General features: G+C 44.1%; 1 protein-coding gene across 6 annotated transcripts in view; it reads right to left on the bottom strand.

Moving 5' to 3' along the window:
* The window catches only part of RGS6 (regulator of G protein signaling 6), a 244140-nt gene that overhangs the window by 13798 nt on the left and 210959 nt on the right, over positions 1-19383 (bottom strand). For 5 of the 6 annotated variants that reach the window (XM_063159184.1, XM_063159185.1, XM_063159188.1 and 2 more), the window contains 2 exons: positions 13126-13215; positions 5349-5402 (listed from right to left, as the gene is read on the bottom strand). In XM_063159184.1, coding sequence (XP_063015254.1) covers positions 5349-5402; positions 13126-13215 — 144 coding nt within the window. The remainder of the gene's footprint in view (positions 1-5348; positions 5403-13125; positions 13216-19383) is intronic. The other variant, XM_063159186.1, reaches the window with a different exon arrangement.

Genomic DNA, 19383 nt, shown 5'->3' on the forward strand with positions numbered 1-19383 from the left:
ATCTCAGCTTATGAGAACTAAGCTTCTGTCTATCTGATTATTAAATAATTTCTAAAGCAGATGGGAAACTACAGTGGTTTAAACAGCTAGGCTGAGGCTGCAGGGCTAAAAATAGTATAGCAGGCTCCTTTTAATTAGTAAGATGATGAAATATGACAGAAGAGAGAGATCTAGATATATGGATTTGTGTGTATGTGTGTCTTTAAAATTAAGTTATTACCTCAATACTAGATATTATTTATAACATATATGATACATGGTGTCTGATTTTTATGATGCCATTTATCTTCACTTGGGAGAGAAGACAGGCTAACTCTGCTTTCATAATGTCAATCCTTGTTGTATTCAAAAGGAAAATTGTAATAAGATAAACCTGCCACCATGTGCAGTGCCATCCTTTTTGAAACGAGATGGATTAGTGAGAGCTCCTAAGCTCTGTCAGCTCTGCAGCTCCAGGATATCGACCATTCCCCAGGGCACCCTGGAGAGCATGAAGTGCCAGCCCAGCTTTATACCTGTGATTCCAAAGCATGGGAACCTGACATAGGCCCACAGGGCCCAGGTACTGTGATGTTTATCCTACCACTGTGCTGTCTATGTATTTGTGAGGACTCTTCAAGACCTGAAAGGAGGAGAAAAGACATCTGCCACCCCTCTGCTCCAGCAGTGCTGGGCAGCATGTGCCCTGTAGTGTTCTGCTGCTCCACCATGCAGATGTGGCCCTTTGATGCTCACCAGATGACTGATAACCATGTTTGGTCCTGGGACCACAAAGCTGCCATGAAACACATGGACATCACAGCTTCAGACTTCTGTCAGGTAAGTTGAGGAGGCTGATGGTGCCTGGCTTGTTGGGGGCTGGATCAGACAGATGCTGCCTTGCTCCAGGGAGAATCCAGACAGGCACTGCAAACTATGCCCTTTGGTACAGAAGGATCTGACCACAATGGGCACAACCCCCTTTTGGCTACTGCACCACGGTGTCAGCTGATACTTTGTAAGGACCTGGAAGTAAAAGGTGAACCATCACCACAGTGAAAATTGCCCTGTCAAAATCTTGCTCTTAGTGTCATGCTTAATGTGGACCAGATAGCATGAGGCTTTCAGAAAGATTTGGTGCAAAAACTCAGTGCATTCATTAGTCATGAGACGCCTTCTGTTGGTCAAAATTATCAAGCCAAGGAAGACATGACAGTGGGTCTTCAAGGAGTTGAAGACTGGTATAAAAAAAAATCATGTAAAGCCCTGTTCTTTCTTATTCCCCATTGATCCATGTGAAGGTGGAAAGCCTCTGGTTGCCTAGCAGAACTTCATGGTGTCTTGCTAAAGTATGTCAAATGGTCTGGAGCTAATCCCTGACTCTGTGCACCCAAAACCAGGTATCCAGCTTTCCACCCAGTGCGGGAGATCAGTTTGGGAGCCCTGTAAGATTTTTCACAGGTGGGGCTTAGCTCAAGTAAGAGACAAAAAGCCTGCAATACTCTTTGCAGTTTGTCAACACAAAACTTTACTGTTTCTCTTTAGCTTCTCTTTCTGAAGCATTTTTTCCTGTCTTTGTCAATCAAGAGATGGTGAGACCCAAGAAACCATAAAAGCAAATTTAGACAGTCTGATTTTTTTAATTCAGGTGAAGACTCCCTAAGATGCTGGACATGTTTGGTCTTCTGGCTACAATCAGCTTTCTCTGATATGGAAAGCAACAGTGTAAGTACAGTATTTTCAGCAAGGAAAGGATCATGAACCTCTATCTCCATGTTCCTGCTCTGGCCCTATGCCTGCAGTGTTCCCCAAAGTTCCCCAGATTTGAGTACAATGATGTAAAAGGAAGGGCTCCAGAAAAAAGGGGGTCCAAGAGTGCTGGTCAATATTCAAGCATCACATTTTCCAAGCTCGAGACCAGGGTATTGCCATGAGGAAGAAACCAAGCAAAGGGGGCAGGAGACTCCTTTGGATGAGCAGGGAGCTTCTAATAAATCTCAAGCAGATTCTGGGATGTGGAAAAAGGAACTGGCTGTGTGGGAGGACTGAAGGAACAGTCAGAGTATGTGGGGATGTGACAAAGAAGGCCAAAGCCTATGGAGAATTAAATCTGACAAGGGATATGAAGGACAAAAAGAAGGGTTTCTAAAGTACATTAGCAGCAAAAGGAAAATTTGGGAAAACGTGGGGCTGCTGCTGAATCAGATGCATGTCCTGGTGACAGAAGACAGAGAGAAGGCCCAGTTACTGAATGTCTCAGTTTTTAATGCTGAAGTTGGGAACCCCAGACTTTGGAAGTAAGAGAGGAAGGGTGGAGAAAGGGAGACTTCCCCTTGGACATAGAGGGCTGAGTTAGAGATTGGCTTGGCAGACTTATGCCTCATAAACTTCTTTACATTGAGGGTAGCAGAGCATTGGAATAGGCTCCCCAAGGAGGCCATGGGTCTCCCTCTGGAGACAGTCCAAATCCACCTGAACACATGCCTGTGTAGCTTGCTCTAGGTGACCCTGCCTTAGCAGGAGAACAGGACTAGGTGATCTCCAGAGGCCCTTCCAACTGTGATTCTGGGATTTCCCAAAATGCTGGGCCACATGCTATAGCCAAATCTGAAAATTTTCCCTGGGGTCTACTGGCCCTCCCAGTGCCAGGCAGAGAAGCACAGTCTGGAGGTGGCCCAGATCCACAGGCAATTAATAGTTCAATTAATAGTTCCGTCAATCTGGGAGACGATTTCACTTCAATTATGACTCCTTAAGGCAAAACTTTTGGCCCTTACTGGTTTTGAGATTTCTTCTATAGCCATCACTGGAAATGTGATCTCATATTAATCTGCTTGCAAAATAGGCTCAGTGCTCCTCCTTTGAAGAGAGACAAACTGGGGGTCTGTTCCAGCCAAACCTTAAGCATACACTTAACTTTGTCATGCCTGTGCAGGGCCAGCTTGAATATATGATCCTGTAATGAGCATTCACACAGCACAGTGGAGCTCTGGAAGTATGGACTGTTGAACTGCTCACTCCTACACAGTCAGGGAGCTGCACTGCATATTGGAGAACTAGAGCATACAGAATTAACTTCATCTTAATTCAGTCCCCTGAGTATGCCATAAAGTTCTCACTGGTAATACTGTCCTCTGAGGACATTATGACATGTCAACATAGTGACTATTTTCTCATCTGATGGCAATAACAAACTGCCATAATGCAAAGTATAAAAAATTCAGACTCTTCTTAGTTCTGGTAACTACCATGCCATCAGAAGATGAGATTTTATATCTTTATTAAGAGAAATGAAAAAAAACTATTTACAGCATGCTAGCCAGTAAGACAAAAATGAACTAAAGTACCAACCAATCTACTACAATTTTCTTTACCGCTACTTACATTCTAATCATAGCATCCCAAACTTAGCTTGTCAAGTTACCCTTCAAATCAAATGCAGGAGAAAAATACATGCTTGGCTGTGCAACTATAAACCCAGCCAGTCTAGTAAAGTGAGAGTTACTCTTCCACATACTTGGCAAATCTGGGAGCAGAATTTACCACTCTATGTAAATATTTCTGCATAGTTTGTTTAAAAAAAAAATTTAAAAAAATCTTTCCTACTCCTCTCCCTGGCAGACTCTTAGAAAGTAGTAAATATGCAGATGGGCATAGTGATATATTTTGTATCAACATATTTCAAATGTGTGCATATGCATTAGCTATATAAATACATTCCCCAGGAAGTCTGCCAGTGGATGTACTACAAAGCCTTGCATGTTACATTTGGGTTTGCTTGTGCAGTAGCACAGCAGTGTCAGGAAGAACTGCTCTCAGCTTATTTGCTCTACAGCAGTTCACACTTACCTGCACAGCTTCCTGTTTCTCTCAGGATGTTCAAAGGTGCTATATTTATATGCCATGAGTGTGTATGTAGTGTACATATAAATATACAAATATATACACACACATGCAAGAGTGTGACTCATAGAATGCTTTGGGTGGGAACCTTAAAGATCATGTAGTTCCAACTCCCCTGTCACAGGCAGGGATACCATTTATTGGACTAGGTTGCTCAGAGCTCCATTAACCCTGTTGTTGAAAACCTCCTGGGAGGGAGCATCTGCAGGTTCTCTGGGTAGCCTGTTGCAGTGCCTCATCATCCTCACAGTAAAGATTTTTTCCTAACATCCAATCTAAACATACTCTGTTTTAGTTTGAATTCATTCGCCCTTGTCCTGTCAAAACGTGCTCTTGCAAAAAGTCCTTCTCGTCTTTCTTGTAGGTTCCTTAAAAGTACTGACCACAATTAAATAAACCCAAAGTCTTCACTTTTCAGACTGAACAAAACTAATTTTCTCAACCTTTCCTTGCAGAAGAGGTACTCTATTCCTCTAATCAACTTTGTGGTCCTCCTCTGGATTCAGTTCATGTCTTTTCTGTCCTGGGGACTCCAGAGGTGGATGCAGGTGAGGGTCTCCAGGTGAGGATCTCACAAGAGCAGAGTAGATGGGCAGAATCCCCTTTCACAACCTGTTGGTCACGCTGTTTTTGATGCAGCTCAAAACACAACCTGTGCTGCCCAGTATCCCTGCTACTCCACTCCACTTGCAGTATCTGCCTCTGGTCCTGCCCCCTCTCCCTGCTTCTCCTGCTCTGTAGAAAAATTGCTGCACAGACAGATTGCTGAATGCAAGTGGGGCAAGCAGGCCTTGCCCAAACTCTGGACAGGCTGACTAGAGGTTGGAGACTAATGAAGGACAAAGAGGGAGGACATCTGCCTGCTGCCCTTGAAGTCCTGCTGTCCCCTTGTCTAAAAGATTGAACAGTGTCATGTTTCTTGCTGTGACTGGGCTCCTTTTCCGGTATCAGTATCAGGAATGAGGCAAAGGGTATCGCACTTTTATCGCCATTTACATGAGCACTGACAGATGGTGGCAACGGAGGAAGCGGCTGCAGTGCTGTGGGTGGATGTGTGTGTGGGGTGTCATTATCCATGCACTAGGGAACCAAACAGATACTGTGGCAATGGAGCTATGAGAACCATGCTCTTCTACTTCATTGTGCAAGGAGAAGCCACAACAAATACTGTAGTGGGAATGCAGCAAAAAAGGCAACTTTGTATTTAATTCTAGACAAAAAAAAAAAAAAAAAATCAATTTGTTTTGCAATGATGATAAGCTAGAATGAGCATTATGCCATTTCTCCCCCCACCCCCAGCCCCTTCTTTAGAGCTACTATTTAGATGAGCTACAGTATTAAGAGAGAAGCTGCAAAGATGCTAGCTGCAAAAATAAAGGATGAAATAAAAAGTCAAGCATCCACATTTCCCCCAGCTGAAAATGAAGTTCTGAGGAAAGGGAGGAGGGAAAAGAAAAGGAACTTACCACGCTGCGAGTGAACTTTTCTAGAGAAGTTCTACGACCTTGCTCATTCTCTGGCTTAACAGGGAACGAAGTAGGGAGATAAAAATACAGAAAAAAACCCTTCAGCTTAAATGCAGTCTTTTAAAACAGCAGCAAAATATAAGGAAGCAGCAAGAAGAAAAAGTTGTTAAAAATGTAAAAAGCAGAAATCAATGTTTGCAACAGCAAACATAAGAAATCAAAATGCCTTAAAGAATGAGAGACATCACTACTTGTACTCTCAGAGAATGTCACTTTTCCCCTGTGAGTTTTTTGAATGGTCCATATATGTCTGTGCACTGCTGTGTCTTAGAGCTGTTGGTATTGATTTCTTGTTCACTGAATTTTCCTTCTGTTACTGTTCAAGTGGGGACGCCTGATTCTGGTTAACATCTGCCAAACAGCTATCAGAGGCTCCCATCTTCGTGTGCAGAGAGATGAAAAAAACACAGTACCTTTCACAATATTAAAAAGCAATGTCTGAGTGGACACAGCATTGGAAGAAAACCACCACTGCCCTCACTGCCAGTAAACCTATACTATTCTATTTATCCAAAGAGTAGAGGCGTATTTCCAGTAAGTCAAAACACAAGACAACAGGTGCATGTCTTTGCAAGACAACAGAAAGATACAGGCAAGTCCGGGGCACTGATATTTTTGTACCTGGAGTACAGGACTATTCATATGCAAGAAGACATTCAATTGCACTGTGAGAAAACAAGTGTGTGCATCATGGCTTCATTAACATATCCCTGAGAAGGTTGCTCACTGCAGCGCTTCGTTCATTTGGCACAAGGGAGATCTAATCACCACTAACAAGGAAGAACTAAATAATTTATTGGCATGTTTGCTGGAATATCTAAGAGAGAAAAATGGTTATAGAGAAGAGAAGAAAATGCTACCAAAGAAAGCTCACTGCAGTCAGGAAGCTGTGGGCACTGCAGATTTCCAGGAGATACAGTTATTTTAATGTGGTGAACCAGCAAAATGGGGGTGGTAAGATGGAAATAAAACTGCCATGAAGGGAATAAGGACCTACATGTAAGAGAAAACCACAGTAATGATGGTGCATCACAATGCACTGGAAACAAGCACTGCACTGGAGAGGCACCTACCTGACATACCATCTGTCACACATTCAGCTGCAGTAACAATCCCCAGGACAAAGGACCAATGCAAAAATCGATAGAGAAAACATAAAGAAGCCAAAACCATACCAGATAAATTGGATGAGAAGTTGTGTAGCTGAGTCTAGGCAAAGCTTTTTGATTCTTCTGCATGTTTATCACAGCTTTCACTGTTCTCTGATGTCTACAAGGTTAGTCTTAAGCATCTCATGGAGAAATCGGACAGATCATCCCTGCTGCACCACCAAATATGAGACCAAAGCATAAGGCCCTTTTAAGACAAGCAATACTTTTTATCCAGAAGAAAAAAACAAGCAACATCCACACTTATAACCAATTGAGGAAGCCACAGAATCAGCTCTGATGTCCCAAAGTGCTATCAAAAGTGAAAGCTACAGGCACACCATTTTAGCCCAGACAGAGAATGGAGCCAAGGCCTCAAAGCAAGTACCAAGGAATAAAGGAGCCTTCCTGGCTGGCAGGAAGGCAGCAATGTACCCAGTCCTGTGGTTCCCAAAGGAGCATTTATCATGCACTAATCCAAGGGTTAATTGCCTCTCTTTGGATGTGAGAGGAGAGAAAAGGCAAAAGAAACATCAGCCTCACTCTGTGGCTGAGTATTAGGGTCATGCAAGTGCTCAGAGCATCACAGATTCCTTCTTGGAAGTAGCCTCAGTGGTGTCCCTACACCCCAAGACAGCAGAGGTGACAGAGAGGAGCTGCATTCCTGCCACTTTGGCTGGACACGTCCCAGAGAGCACGACTGAGGAGAGCCCAGCTGCGCACTGGGCCTCTATGCAGGTCTCCTGCAGGGGTGGTAAGACCCACCAGCAGCCAAGTTACAGACACAATTTCAGGAGAAGAAATACCTGAACAAAAGACTGAGTGTTCTGCAAGGCTCCTTAGGGAAGCAAGGCACTTGGGGTCTGCAGTATGATATTGCTGCAGGCTGGAAAGTCAGTGTCTGACCCAGCTGCATTTTGAAGTGGAGCTCTGGTGTTCACTGGGGTCAGAGGAGAGTGAGCTGCTATACAGGCCACATTGCACTCCTGCACTCCCTGTCAACATTTAGAATCTCTGTTTTCTCTCCCAACAAGGTGATGCATCTTCCCACCCAGCAGAAAGGCAGGAGGGTGGTCTTCAGAGATGATGAGCACCTTGTTGAGGTGCTGAGAGCTTGTCTGGTGCAGAGCTCCCCACACAAGGCTGTTTGCTGCCTACCACAGCTGAGGACGTGTGGGGAAGCAGCACACAGAGCACTGACAGTGGCTCCCAGAAGTGCCTTGCAAAGCACAGTCTGCAGTGCTTTGCACATTTGGCATGGCGGTGGCAGGCTGGGACCAGCTGGATGCGTGGAAAGCTCATCCCCATAGCATCCAGCTCTGAGTCAAAGCCTGACATTTTCTAGTGAAATCAAAAGCAGCTGAGGCAGGCTGGCTGCAGAGTGATGAGCTGGCTTGAGCAGTTTGAATGTCCGTGGGTGTGGGTGCTGGCTGCTCTGCTCGCTGGCTCTTCCTGCCTGCCTGCCTGCCCGTGTGGCTGGCTGCCTGCCGTGCAGGGAGTGCCTGCCCACAGCTCTGCAGCACGGGGCTGAGCTGGAGAGGCTGCCTTGCACACCAGATGAAGGAAATTTAAATGAAAAAGTGCAAAAAATAAATAAATAATTGAAAGACTGAAATCACACCTATCCCAGTCCTGGGAACAGACCTGGGGTGTGGACCCTGGAGCCATTGCCTGCTGCAGCAGCCACAGCAGCCTTTGCACAAACATACACTGTGTGTGCAAAGGGGCAAGGGCAGACAAACACGTGTGCGTGCCAGGTCGTGCAGTCCTCCCAGGTGCAAAAGATGCAATCTTTGCCAGTAAATACACCAACTAATGGCAAAGTACATATGCATTTGGATAAAACATGAAACAACCATCAGATGAAAACCTCTCAGCCCAGGCAGACAACAGAAAAATAGAGCTCACCACATAGATGCCATTCACTAATTATTGACTGGCTTCTCTGAATTTTCTTTTTTTTTTTTTAAATCATTTACCCAGCCATCCAAACTTTAAGTTCCTTTGTGTAGATTCTGCTTGCATGGAAATTAAGTAGAAGCAAACTTAAGAAAAACAGCTGACACTGACTATTAAAAGTAATTGTCAGAAAATTGCTCAGCATCTTTATAACATTCAAGACAAGTCCTGCCACTGAATCAAACTGGCCACGTGTGCCCTGATGGGACTGAGAAGGGGGCATAATCTGCAACAAAAACCTTCCTGAGCAATACAGAGCAGCTGGCAATAGGGGGTGTGGTTAAAAGCAATGCTTCAAAAGGTGTGTGAGGGAAATGGAGCCTGCTCCTCATGGCATGAAGCTCCTAAGTATTCCCTCGCTGACACTTTTTGCCAGGGATCTGAAAAGGGCTAGGGAAATACATATAGAAATGCAGTTTTCTGAACATAAAGTCTACAAAATTCTCTATCTCCCTCCCTCCATGGATTTATTTTGTTGGCTATTGAATCCTTTTTTTTTTTTGGTATGAGACTTTGGGGTTTGAAGTGGTGTTTATTTTGAATTTGGTGAAAAATAATGTGTTCTGGAGGGAATGGGATCAGCTAAAAATAAAGGGTAATAATATCCCTGACCCTGGGTTCAGAAAAGGCCAGGAGCAGATCCTGGGCTTCTCAGGCAGTCACATCTACCTGTCCAAAGTGAGAAAGCAAAGGGCATGTACAGTGCTACCAAGTGGCCAGAGTATTTTGCATATATTGTGTGTTTATTTGAATAAGATCACGGTGAATTCACACTTCCCTGAACCAGCTGGAGAGCAAAACAATGCTCTAAACCAAGAAAACACCAACCTGCTCTTCCCTCAGTGCTGCAGGGTTCACTCCCATGGCTTCACAGCCTGTCTGCACTACAGCTGTGGCTGTCTTTCCAGGATGCTTCCCTGCCTATGGGCAGGGCTGGGTGGCAGGAAGCCACCCCATCCCAGGCTGACATGAACACCAGCACTGTGACAGTTCAGCTGCCACTTCAGTAATGCAGAGATGCCAACCAATGTCATTGTTTCACCTTTACAGTGAGTAATGGAAAGTACCTCAAGGTCTTTTCTGTTCCTTTCGCTCCCTGCTCTGCACAAATAACTAGCAGAGCACGTGTCTGGCTGCTTCTTCACCATTAACAAAAGTTCCTGTGCTCTTGCATCCCTTTCCATGGTGCACTAACTAATCTACAATGCTCTTTTTCCCCAGGGAATAAACCCCTGCTCTGCAGCCAAGTCACCCTGCCAAAATGCCTCCTTGCCTTGACTGAGGAGGTTTGTCGCAGCACTTGTCCTGACAGGTGGATCACTGCTGTCTAAGGACATCCAGCCACCATTTTGGCTACTGTGGAGAAGGGCTGGAGGCCCATGCAGTGGTGATTACCTGCTGTAAGTACCCTGCAGCAAGGTGCATATCAGCAGAAACAGGAGCAGGTCAGTGCTTGACTCTGCTTAGCACCAGCAGGGTGTGTTGCACAGATGCACAAATAAAACACAGCAAGTTGCTCAGGGATCTCAGCACATCCAGCCCTTCACTTCTGAGCCAGACACCTTCAGCAGATCCATGATTTCTACCTGCTGCAGAGACGGGGTGGGAATGGAGGCCCAGAGCTCCAGTTGGGCTGGGCACATGGCCATTCCTCCTGAGGACAGGGCTGTGTTCTCATCTCTCCTCCAGCCTGGCAGGGAGGAGGCCCTCTGTTCAAGGCAGAACGCTACACCCAGTTTTTCCCCTCTGCAGCTCACTGCTTCTAATCCCACCCTTGCTGGAGGCCAACCTCATGTTCCCTGCTGAGCACCATGAATCTGCAGGATTCAGGCCAGTAATACTGTGGTTACTCGCAATAATGGCACTGGGAAGAATGGAGAAAAAACATCTAAAACAGATTAACAAAATATGTATGTCTGGTCTGTACACAGCCTATGTCTGCTGTCTTGCATCAGTTAGTGGTGTGAACAATATGTTCCCCTCATAAATCTGTCATTCAATCTCAATCCCAACCCAGAAGTTCTCTCTCCATTACTGTACTCCCAGAGCAGGCAGGGAAAGCTCTCACATCTTTGGTTATTGTATGGTGTGGAAGAAAGTAACTCTTCAAACTTACAGCATTTTACAAATACCAGAAATGTGAAGTATGTTTTGAAGCACTAATCAAGCTTTGGCATCTCTCTGCTGAGCAGGTCACTATTATTATTGCCCTTTGAAAAAGAGGAGGATATAGGGTGAACTTTTTTCCCCAAGCTCATACATGAAATTAAGTGGGGTAACCGCGGAAAGCATACAGATTTTATGGTTCCCAGTTCTGTGCTCTAGCCACACAGTCTACCTTTCCCTTTTGCCTGCTCCCTCAGTTTGCCATAACCCAGTGCTGGAAGGCAAAAGATCCCAAATGACACAAACTTATCCACAAAACATTAATGTGGGAATCTGAAGCCGTAGCTAATTTGCTTAGTGCAAGCAACTCTTTTTATCCCCCGTTCATCATGCTGTGCTTCTGACAGAACTTATTTTCAGTTATGAAAGTAAGCTATGTCACATCAGTGTGGTATACAAGCCATGTGAGGATAATGACATTGGGGAAAGACAGGCCTCAGAGAGATGTACTCATCACAACTTAAAGAACTGCAGTGAATTTCTATTTACATCAGTAAATCCACAACTTTGTTTGCAGGCTCTAAACCAAATTCTCCATCCATGCAGGCTCTGATGTGTCACTGGGTTCCTCTTTTCATTCCCTTGCTTTCTACCTATTTAGAGAAATTTTAAAAGGCTGCCTCTGAAAGCTGCACCAAACACCCTAAAGATAGGACCATGTAGTTCAGCGTACAGAAATGTCATGTTCTTTCTATCATCATCTCTGTACCTACCATTTCCAAAACATTCACTTGCCCAACGCAGTGTAATGTGGTTGCAAAGAACTTTACAGACTCTGGAGTAACACCAACTTCCCTCCTGCATAATGTGCAGCTGCTGAACAGCACATCTGCACTGATTTACTCCTGCCTTTTTTGTGCCTTCATATGTTTACTTGTGCACCCACAGCTCTTTCTAAAAGAAACTTGATTCTTACTTTCACGGTTGCATTAACATGACACCAAAACCTGCTCCTGCGGCAGTTTGCAGGGGGATGAGGATGTCATGCTGACACATCCAGGGCTTGATCTGACAGCAAACAAGGATTGCAAAAATATAAACCTTTGGTTTGAATGGGTTTGGCTGGGAGGAGAAAGCTCTCCTGGCTTTCAAGCACAAGTACCCTCATGTTTTCAATGGAGACTGGGGGGTAGGGGGGCCATAAGCTGCTGGGGGTAGGAAGATGGCAGAGGCTTTTATGGTTTATACCATCAGAAGACTTTGCCTTACACCCCCTTCCTTCCCCAGTCTCTGAACTAAGTCAGGTCTAACCATTCTAAATGTAAGCAGCACTGGTTTATGTTGTCTCAGACCAGACATTTTGAAACAGAAAGCTGACTGCTGCCCTCCACTACCTTTTGCTAATCCACCTGCCAGTAGTCTCAGGCACAGCAGACAGAGGGGCTTGTCTCCTTTTGTCACCATATGCATGCTTTTAGGGCACACAATGACAATCAGGACAAAAACACCACTGGGATTTCATTGTATTGTGCCCATTCAATGTAATTTGGCAGCACACAGAGAATGCAGCAGAAAAACAGCAGGGAAGATGGTGATGGGAAACCACACACTCAGGCTGCAGGAGTCAGGAATCAGTTTATGTGCAGTCCTAGGAGCCAAATGCAAGTGGGACACACACACATGTACATAGCATGCACATGCACACAGACACACACGTAGAGCTATGGGAATTAATCAGGAGATGCAGGAAGCATTTGAGCACAGCCACAAACACAGAAATCAGTAGCTTATCTCCTAGACCCCTTAGAACAAGGGGATTCAAGGACAGGAGTTGTAACCTTACATAACTATTGCTTTGCTGCTGTGATCTGGAGGCTCCTGACAGAATCATGGTGCTGGCAGAGCTCATGCAGATACCAAAAAGGCTAAGAAGAGCTCAAACCCAGATTTCCTCTGAGACAATGTGGCTGGAATTTTTGATTACTACATGCATTGCAATTATTTCCTGTCTCTGAGGAAAAGGAAGCATCTCTGGGGAGACAAAAGCACGGAAAAGGAGTATGGGAATAGCTGCAGGGGCATCTATAGGTAAGGCATCCAAAGGGAATATCACATGGTGAGACTAGGGAAGTAAAAACCTTTATAGGTGAATTTTGCACCAGTAATGAACAGACTGATGGGTTCTGCTTCTCAAATCACATACCATCTTTTCCATGAGAAGCAGGTAATACAATTTATATTGTCTACACTGAGTTTTGGAGACAACTGTGCAAGACAAACACCTTCCCATACTACTTCTACCTCGGGTCACCATATTTTCCCCAAAACTCATGCTGAGGCTGTGCACATGGATGCCATGCCCGCAGTGAAGAAGATAAAAGTGCTCATTCCCTTCTTAAAGGAAAAAAAAAGCAAACAATATTTTCACTTTCACACCAGCAGCAAGCAGCAGGCGAGAATCAAGACGTGCTAAGAGATGCAAGCATGTCCTTTCCAACAGATACCTTCTTCTTTGCCAGCAGTAAGTCCTGGTAAGCGTTCGAACGCAGAAAGCGCGCGTAGCTGTCACTCTTCATCAGCTTGTAAATGTGCTCCTGTGGGATAGGGGGAATGAGAGACAGAGAATTGTTATCAAACCTCATTTAAACATCACAGGAACTTAAAACACGGAGAATTGGAAGGAAGAGAGACTGATCAGAGTTCTAATTAAGTCTGCTGTTATTGATTATCTGTGTTGTGGTAGTGTACACAAGGTCCATCCTGGGGCAGGACCCTGCTGTACCTGGAGCTGTATGAACACAAAGCAGAGAGACAGCCCTCATCCCCAGGGCTAGCACACATTATTCACAATATTCTGCAAAGATTGCAACTCTCTGAAGTACCCAGATTATAAGAAAGTGCCTACCCTGGAAAGAAGAAATAAACACCAGAAATTGTCTCATAGATTAGGTTTCATTTTACCAGCTACAGATACTTGAACTAGAATCACTCAGCACTCCCTTTCTGTTCATGGAGGGGAACTGATACTTGCACACATTTCATCTCCACTTCAGACATGCACTTAAGTAAGCCAACATGTTAATGTCCAGAAGAAGCCCATGTCTGTGATGACTATGAAGGGAAGTTACATGACTAGCTCCAATGTGGATGGCTACATCTTATGTATAAAGTTACACTGGATGAGTCCCTCTCTTAGGGTCTTCTCTTAAGTCAAATTGCTGTTACCAGTTTGCTCTGAGAGCACTTACCATGTGTATCTTCAAATTTAAAAAGTGGTGTTTCATTGCAGCAGAACTTAATACATACCCTTTTCTAATTTCCTTGCTAAGCTTTACTTTTCTGCTGAGAATCCCTTAACACAGTCAGCTTTTCTCCTAGTTATCCCTGGATTTACAAAAGATATTATCCCAAACACCAGGAAAATAAAATCAGAATACTTTGACCAAATAATGACTGAGAACACACTAAAGGGATCAAGAGAAAAACAGGCACCTTGGACCTTTCTCTTAAGACTTTGCCCAAGGAAGCACTTTTATAGAGTCAATGAGCAGTTTTATCTATAGTGAACTATACAACATGAAATATTCTCTCCAGCCCTAAAGCCATTGTACATGAAACTTTAGAAGAACCAAACCAGACAGAAGTCACATAGCTTATTTCAGTGTGTTAACAAGCCAAGCAGAATTCCCTTATCTTCACCATCACAGGTAATTAGCAATGACCTGTCCATACACAGAAGAACTGCTTAATTCAGCTTTCTTACCCTATTTGGTGTAGTCCTATGAGGGCCACTGGTTTTCCTTTGACACAGCATAGATGTATTCTTTGAGCTAAATCCTGGCATGGAACAATTTGTACTGGTTAATTTCCATACTTGCTTTTAGTCTTGACAGATCCTCATTTGTGCAACACTATCTATCCAAAGGATAGCACAAGATTTAGCAATAGAATCGTTCATATAAAACTATTTAGCAACTGTTACCCTTCTTGCTCAGAAAAAACACATGGTAGGGCACAGTTTCATACTCCTCATGTACAGGATTTCCATGAGATTTGATGTCCAGCTGTGGGACATTTGTTCTATTTATGCAGGACAGAATGAGCCAAGTACGCCCTAAGACAAGAACAGGGAACATAATGCACATCATGGATATGACCATCAAAAGGTTTGTATTCTCTCTTAAATACTTCAACTAGCATAAACTCAAGACTGTTGATTTAAAGCCAACCACTCCTCAACCAGTTTGCCTGAACTGCTACATCTTAAGGTTTCCAAGGAGACTCCACGTCCTCCTAATAAGTTCTTTGTAACTACTTGGGAAACAAACCCACCTAACTGGTGCTTTTTCAGGACCATGAGGAGACTGATGAGTAAGTGGGCACCTTGTAGCCCATCAGCAAAGGGCCTGAGGGGTCTCCAGAGCCTTCATCCTCTTAGTGGTCCTCTTTACAGCAGCCAGTCCATGCAGGGTGCTGGTGGGACAGGTGCTGAGGTGGGCAGGAAGGTCCTGTGGCTGGGCCAACATGGTGGGTGACAGGGATATTTATATTAATATTTTGCTAGATGTGATTAATTTTTTTACTGTCTTTGGGCTCCAAATGGTTTCTTTACCAGTGGTAAGACAACTGTGTCTGGTCTGAAACATGATGATAACATTTTTGGAAAATAATTTCCAGTTTTCACTGCCACACAGACAGAAGCAAAGGACAACACATGAGGCTGTCCATACGACCTACCTGTATGCCAGCAACAACTATCATTCTTGCTCATGTCAAGAGAATTTAATGTATTTGACCTTAAAACAGTATAAACTCAGTAACTGCTGGTCAGAAGGAGAAAAAATTGCTTTGATCCTGAGATGAAATAAACCACAAACTGTCTTCTTGACTGAAGCCCTTCCCTGAAACAGGACTATTGCACAGCCACAGCTCGGCTGCCTCTGCAGTTAGCTAATTGGTATGAAGCATTTTCTCAGCTTTTCACATCTTGGAATCACTAAATAACAACAGTGCTACCTTTCAGCTGATCACCAAAGATATAATCAAACAGGGAATTCCTAGGCTTTGAATGCTAATGAAGAAAGAAGGTTGGGCATAGGAGACATGATAGCTTCAGAAGCAAACTTTACTTTTTAATTGTAAGAATTCTAAGGGCCTGCTTTCAACAATCCCTAGACTGAAGGCATGAATGATACACTAGTAATTTATTTTACAACACTGCATTTCTGAAGCACCTACTGGAAATCTGAGCAGTTGCTCAGATCAGCAAAGACTGCCTTCCAATTTGCAACAGCACAGGACAACTTGCATTGCTACAGTGAAAATCTCTACTGAGACTGCACCCTGAAGATTATGGCTAAAATTGTGGCTGTGGTGTGTGCCCAGCCCATTTACACACCAAATGCAGCTGCAGAATGGGAAAAGCCGGTGGCTGGAACATTTGTTTTGATCTGTAGCCTACTCTGTTCTTTGCCATGAAGCTATTTTGTCTTATGCATTCTAGAATCTGCAACTTCCTAGGGAGAACCTACAGCTAATGTTTAGCAGCTCCTCATTCCATAAATACCTTGAAGGCTACTGGAGATCTAACAACTGTTCATATTCTTTTGTGGAAGCCTGAGCAACAGGCAGAGGTGTGGGCTTGGATTTAGTTGCTCTGTGCAACATGTGCAAATGGTCTTGTCCTTCTCTGTCATGGATTTTTAGCTCACTTTGGATCATTGCAACCCACTGGTCTCTCACATTTTATTTTACTGAGCAGCTGGGTTTTTTTCCACCTTTTTATTACATGGTGGAAAGAAAGGACACCCACATTAAAGACTGAATTTTCCCAGTGAAATGCACTTTATAAACATGCACAATCTCCCTGACATTACACGACAGTGCTGGTAAAAAGTTTGAGATTTTCCATCCTTATACTGAGATAATTCTCAATTTTTTAAGTTGGGTTGTTTTTTTTTTTTTTTCAGGGTAATGAGCTCACTACTGCTGGTTCCCTAAATAGAAAAAGTAAATGCACTACCTGTGTAACTTTTAACAATGCAGCTGCAGACATTTTAGTCTCTTGCACTGTGAGCAGTCTGTCCAGAATTATCAGTGCAACACTCCTTTACAAAGTGCCATGGGAAGTTCCTGTGCCCCATCTGCACAAGAGCAGGAGGACCATTTCTTCTAGGTGGTGTAGGCTCTCCCAGCCATTGCCATGTACCACTTCCAAAGTATGGCTCAGTCTCAGCTCCCTGCTCCAGCAATCCTTTAGGGAGTTACACTGCAAACCCAAGGATTTAAAACCATCATCTAACAAAACTGCCCAAGTGATCTATTAAACCATTAAACAAGGTAGCTTATAAAACCAGATAAAATGCAGGGAAAAAAAGTCTTTAAAGATTTGGCCAGCAATTGACAGGCATCACGTGTCCCACTGGTCTACCCCGCAGCCTTGCCAGCTCTTTCTGAGCACTGAGATGCCATTTCAGGCCACTGCAGTGGCACCTGCAAGTGGAGACAGGGACTGACTTGACATGTGTGAGGGAGCCCTGGCAAGCTGGCTTTTTGAGCTGACCAGTCACTCAGTCCCTCACACAGATGCTGCTGATGAGTGCTGGCTGTACTGATACTCCCCTGTGACAATGGGTGCACATTGGGAAATGTCAGTCTAACATGGAAAGTGACACAAGAACCTGCTTTTCTAAGTGCAGTGGATTTAATCTCCAGGAAGCAAACAAATCCCTTACAAGACTCCTGCAAGCAGAGTGGGTTTGCTATCAAATGCCCCCATGACTGTTGTTTCCCAGCTCTTGAACCAAGGCAACAGAAGCAACGGGATCTGCTTGCATCTTGTCATGAGAAAAAAGCAGACCCTTATTTGTGTTTTATGCACCTGAATCACGTGTCCTCCATGGTGAGGAAAATATGCAGTGGTCCTGGGGGCTGTCCAGCTTCACTGAGCACACTGTCTGTACATGGTCTTCTGTCACGAGAGTTACACTTCACACAACATAACCATTCTACTTGCCACAACCATTATATGATATAAAGAAGAACAAACAGTACATTTAAAAGGAGGAAATGTTGTCCCTTCTAGAAAAATAAAAAGGAACCAATGAGATAAATCACAAAAAAATTCTCTTTTACAATTAAGTGAAACCAACAGGAAATCCCACCCCTGACAGCTGACAGCTTAAGTGCAGGGAAGTAAATCCTGATAAGGTTCAGCATCTCTTGGCTATTTTCCTTCCACAAGCTTTACCTTTGGAAAGAGATGAAGGACAGGCTTAGTAAATTATTCCTGACAAGAGGGGAAAGGGGGAGGAAAAAATAAAGTTTGCAATCCAGACGGGAATGTAGGAGGTGGCTGAGATAGCAGAAACCATCTCAAAGCTGCACCTGCTCCAAATCAATGTGCTGCAATGTGATCTCAGGTCTCTCTTCCCCCTCTCAGTCAAAGCACAGTGACCCTGAGGAGGGCATGGCTGACAGATAAGCAGAACATTGGGAACACTCAAGAAAAATGTGGGAAAAAACCTGAATGATAAAAAAACCAAACATCTGACTTGCATAAGGCACGTGGTAGATCCCAGGAATTACCTTCTCTGTTAAGAATGTTTCTTTTTAGCAGAAAACCTTGGTTCTTTCCTATGATTTGTGTATATGAATCAAGAAGAGAATCGGTGGTTAAACATCCATTCCTAGTTCCACTAGTATTTTACTCATCTTGATATTTTGTGACAGGCTTGAGATTATTTTGGAGTTGTGAAGGTCAAGCACAATGTTCTCTGAATGAACTCTGAACACCAGGTTGATTCCAGAAAGCCCTTAAATTTGAACTTGCTGATATAAATTTTTCCCTGTTTGTGCCTAAACACAACTGCAAACTTTAGGTGATGATGGGGAATAAGGAAATGACCAATTCTTTGCTCGCTTCAAGCACAGGTTTCCCATTTAGCACATTTATGGAACAGATCATCTTGGCTACCATTACACAGCATGTACAGAACAACCAAGTTATCAGGCCCAGCTAGCATGGGTATAGGAAAAGCACATCCTGCCTGACCAACCTGATCTCCTTTTATAGCCAGGTGACCTGCCTGGTGGATGAGGGAAAGGCTGTGGAGTAAGTCTACCTGGACTTCAGCAAAGATGTACTTGAGCTGCAAGGGTCCACTTTGCCTTTCATAAACTGGTCAGAAACCTCCTTGCTGTAGTTATTGCACTAACATGTGGATTCTTTTGGAGCACTCCTTCACCCTGTCACCAACACCTGGTATTAACTAGTGAGAGCTGATTTGGAGACCCCTTTTGTACTGCAAGCATGCAGCTGAACCTCTGGCCAACTCCAAAGGAGATTTGCAGCATGTCAGACAAATCCATTAAAAGAAAAGGCCACGAGCAATGTAAAGCAGTAGATTAAACAACTAAAAAAAAACCAGCATACTGCAATGAATGCTAATATTTGTGCCACCTGTATGCTTGGCACGGGGGAGGAATTTACTGCAGATTCACACACGAGAGAGTGCTGCCTGAGTGAAGGCCTTGTGGCCTTTGCTGGAAAGATGGGAAGAGATGCCAGCTGAGAACCTGCCTGGAGTTTGTTTTTGGAAAAGCTGTCTCTATAGTACAAAGAGGACGTGGGAAGGAGAAAGCAGACGCTTCTGCAAGCACATGGTGTGTGACTGCTGCACCTTCCAATTAGACTTGGCAGCAGCCTAGTGCCTGTCTGTCAGCACCCCTGCTCTGCACAGACATTTGTGGCAAAGGAGCTG

The sequence above is a fragment of the Melospiza melodia genome, chromosome 6, assembly GCF_035770615.1.
Source record: "Melospiza melodia melodia isolate bMelMel2 chromosome 6, bMelMel2.pri, whole genome shotgun sequence".
NCBI classification, from domain to species: Eukaryota; Metazoa; Chordata; class Aves; order Passeriformes; family Passerellidae; genus Melospiza; species Melospiza melodia.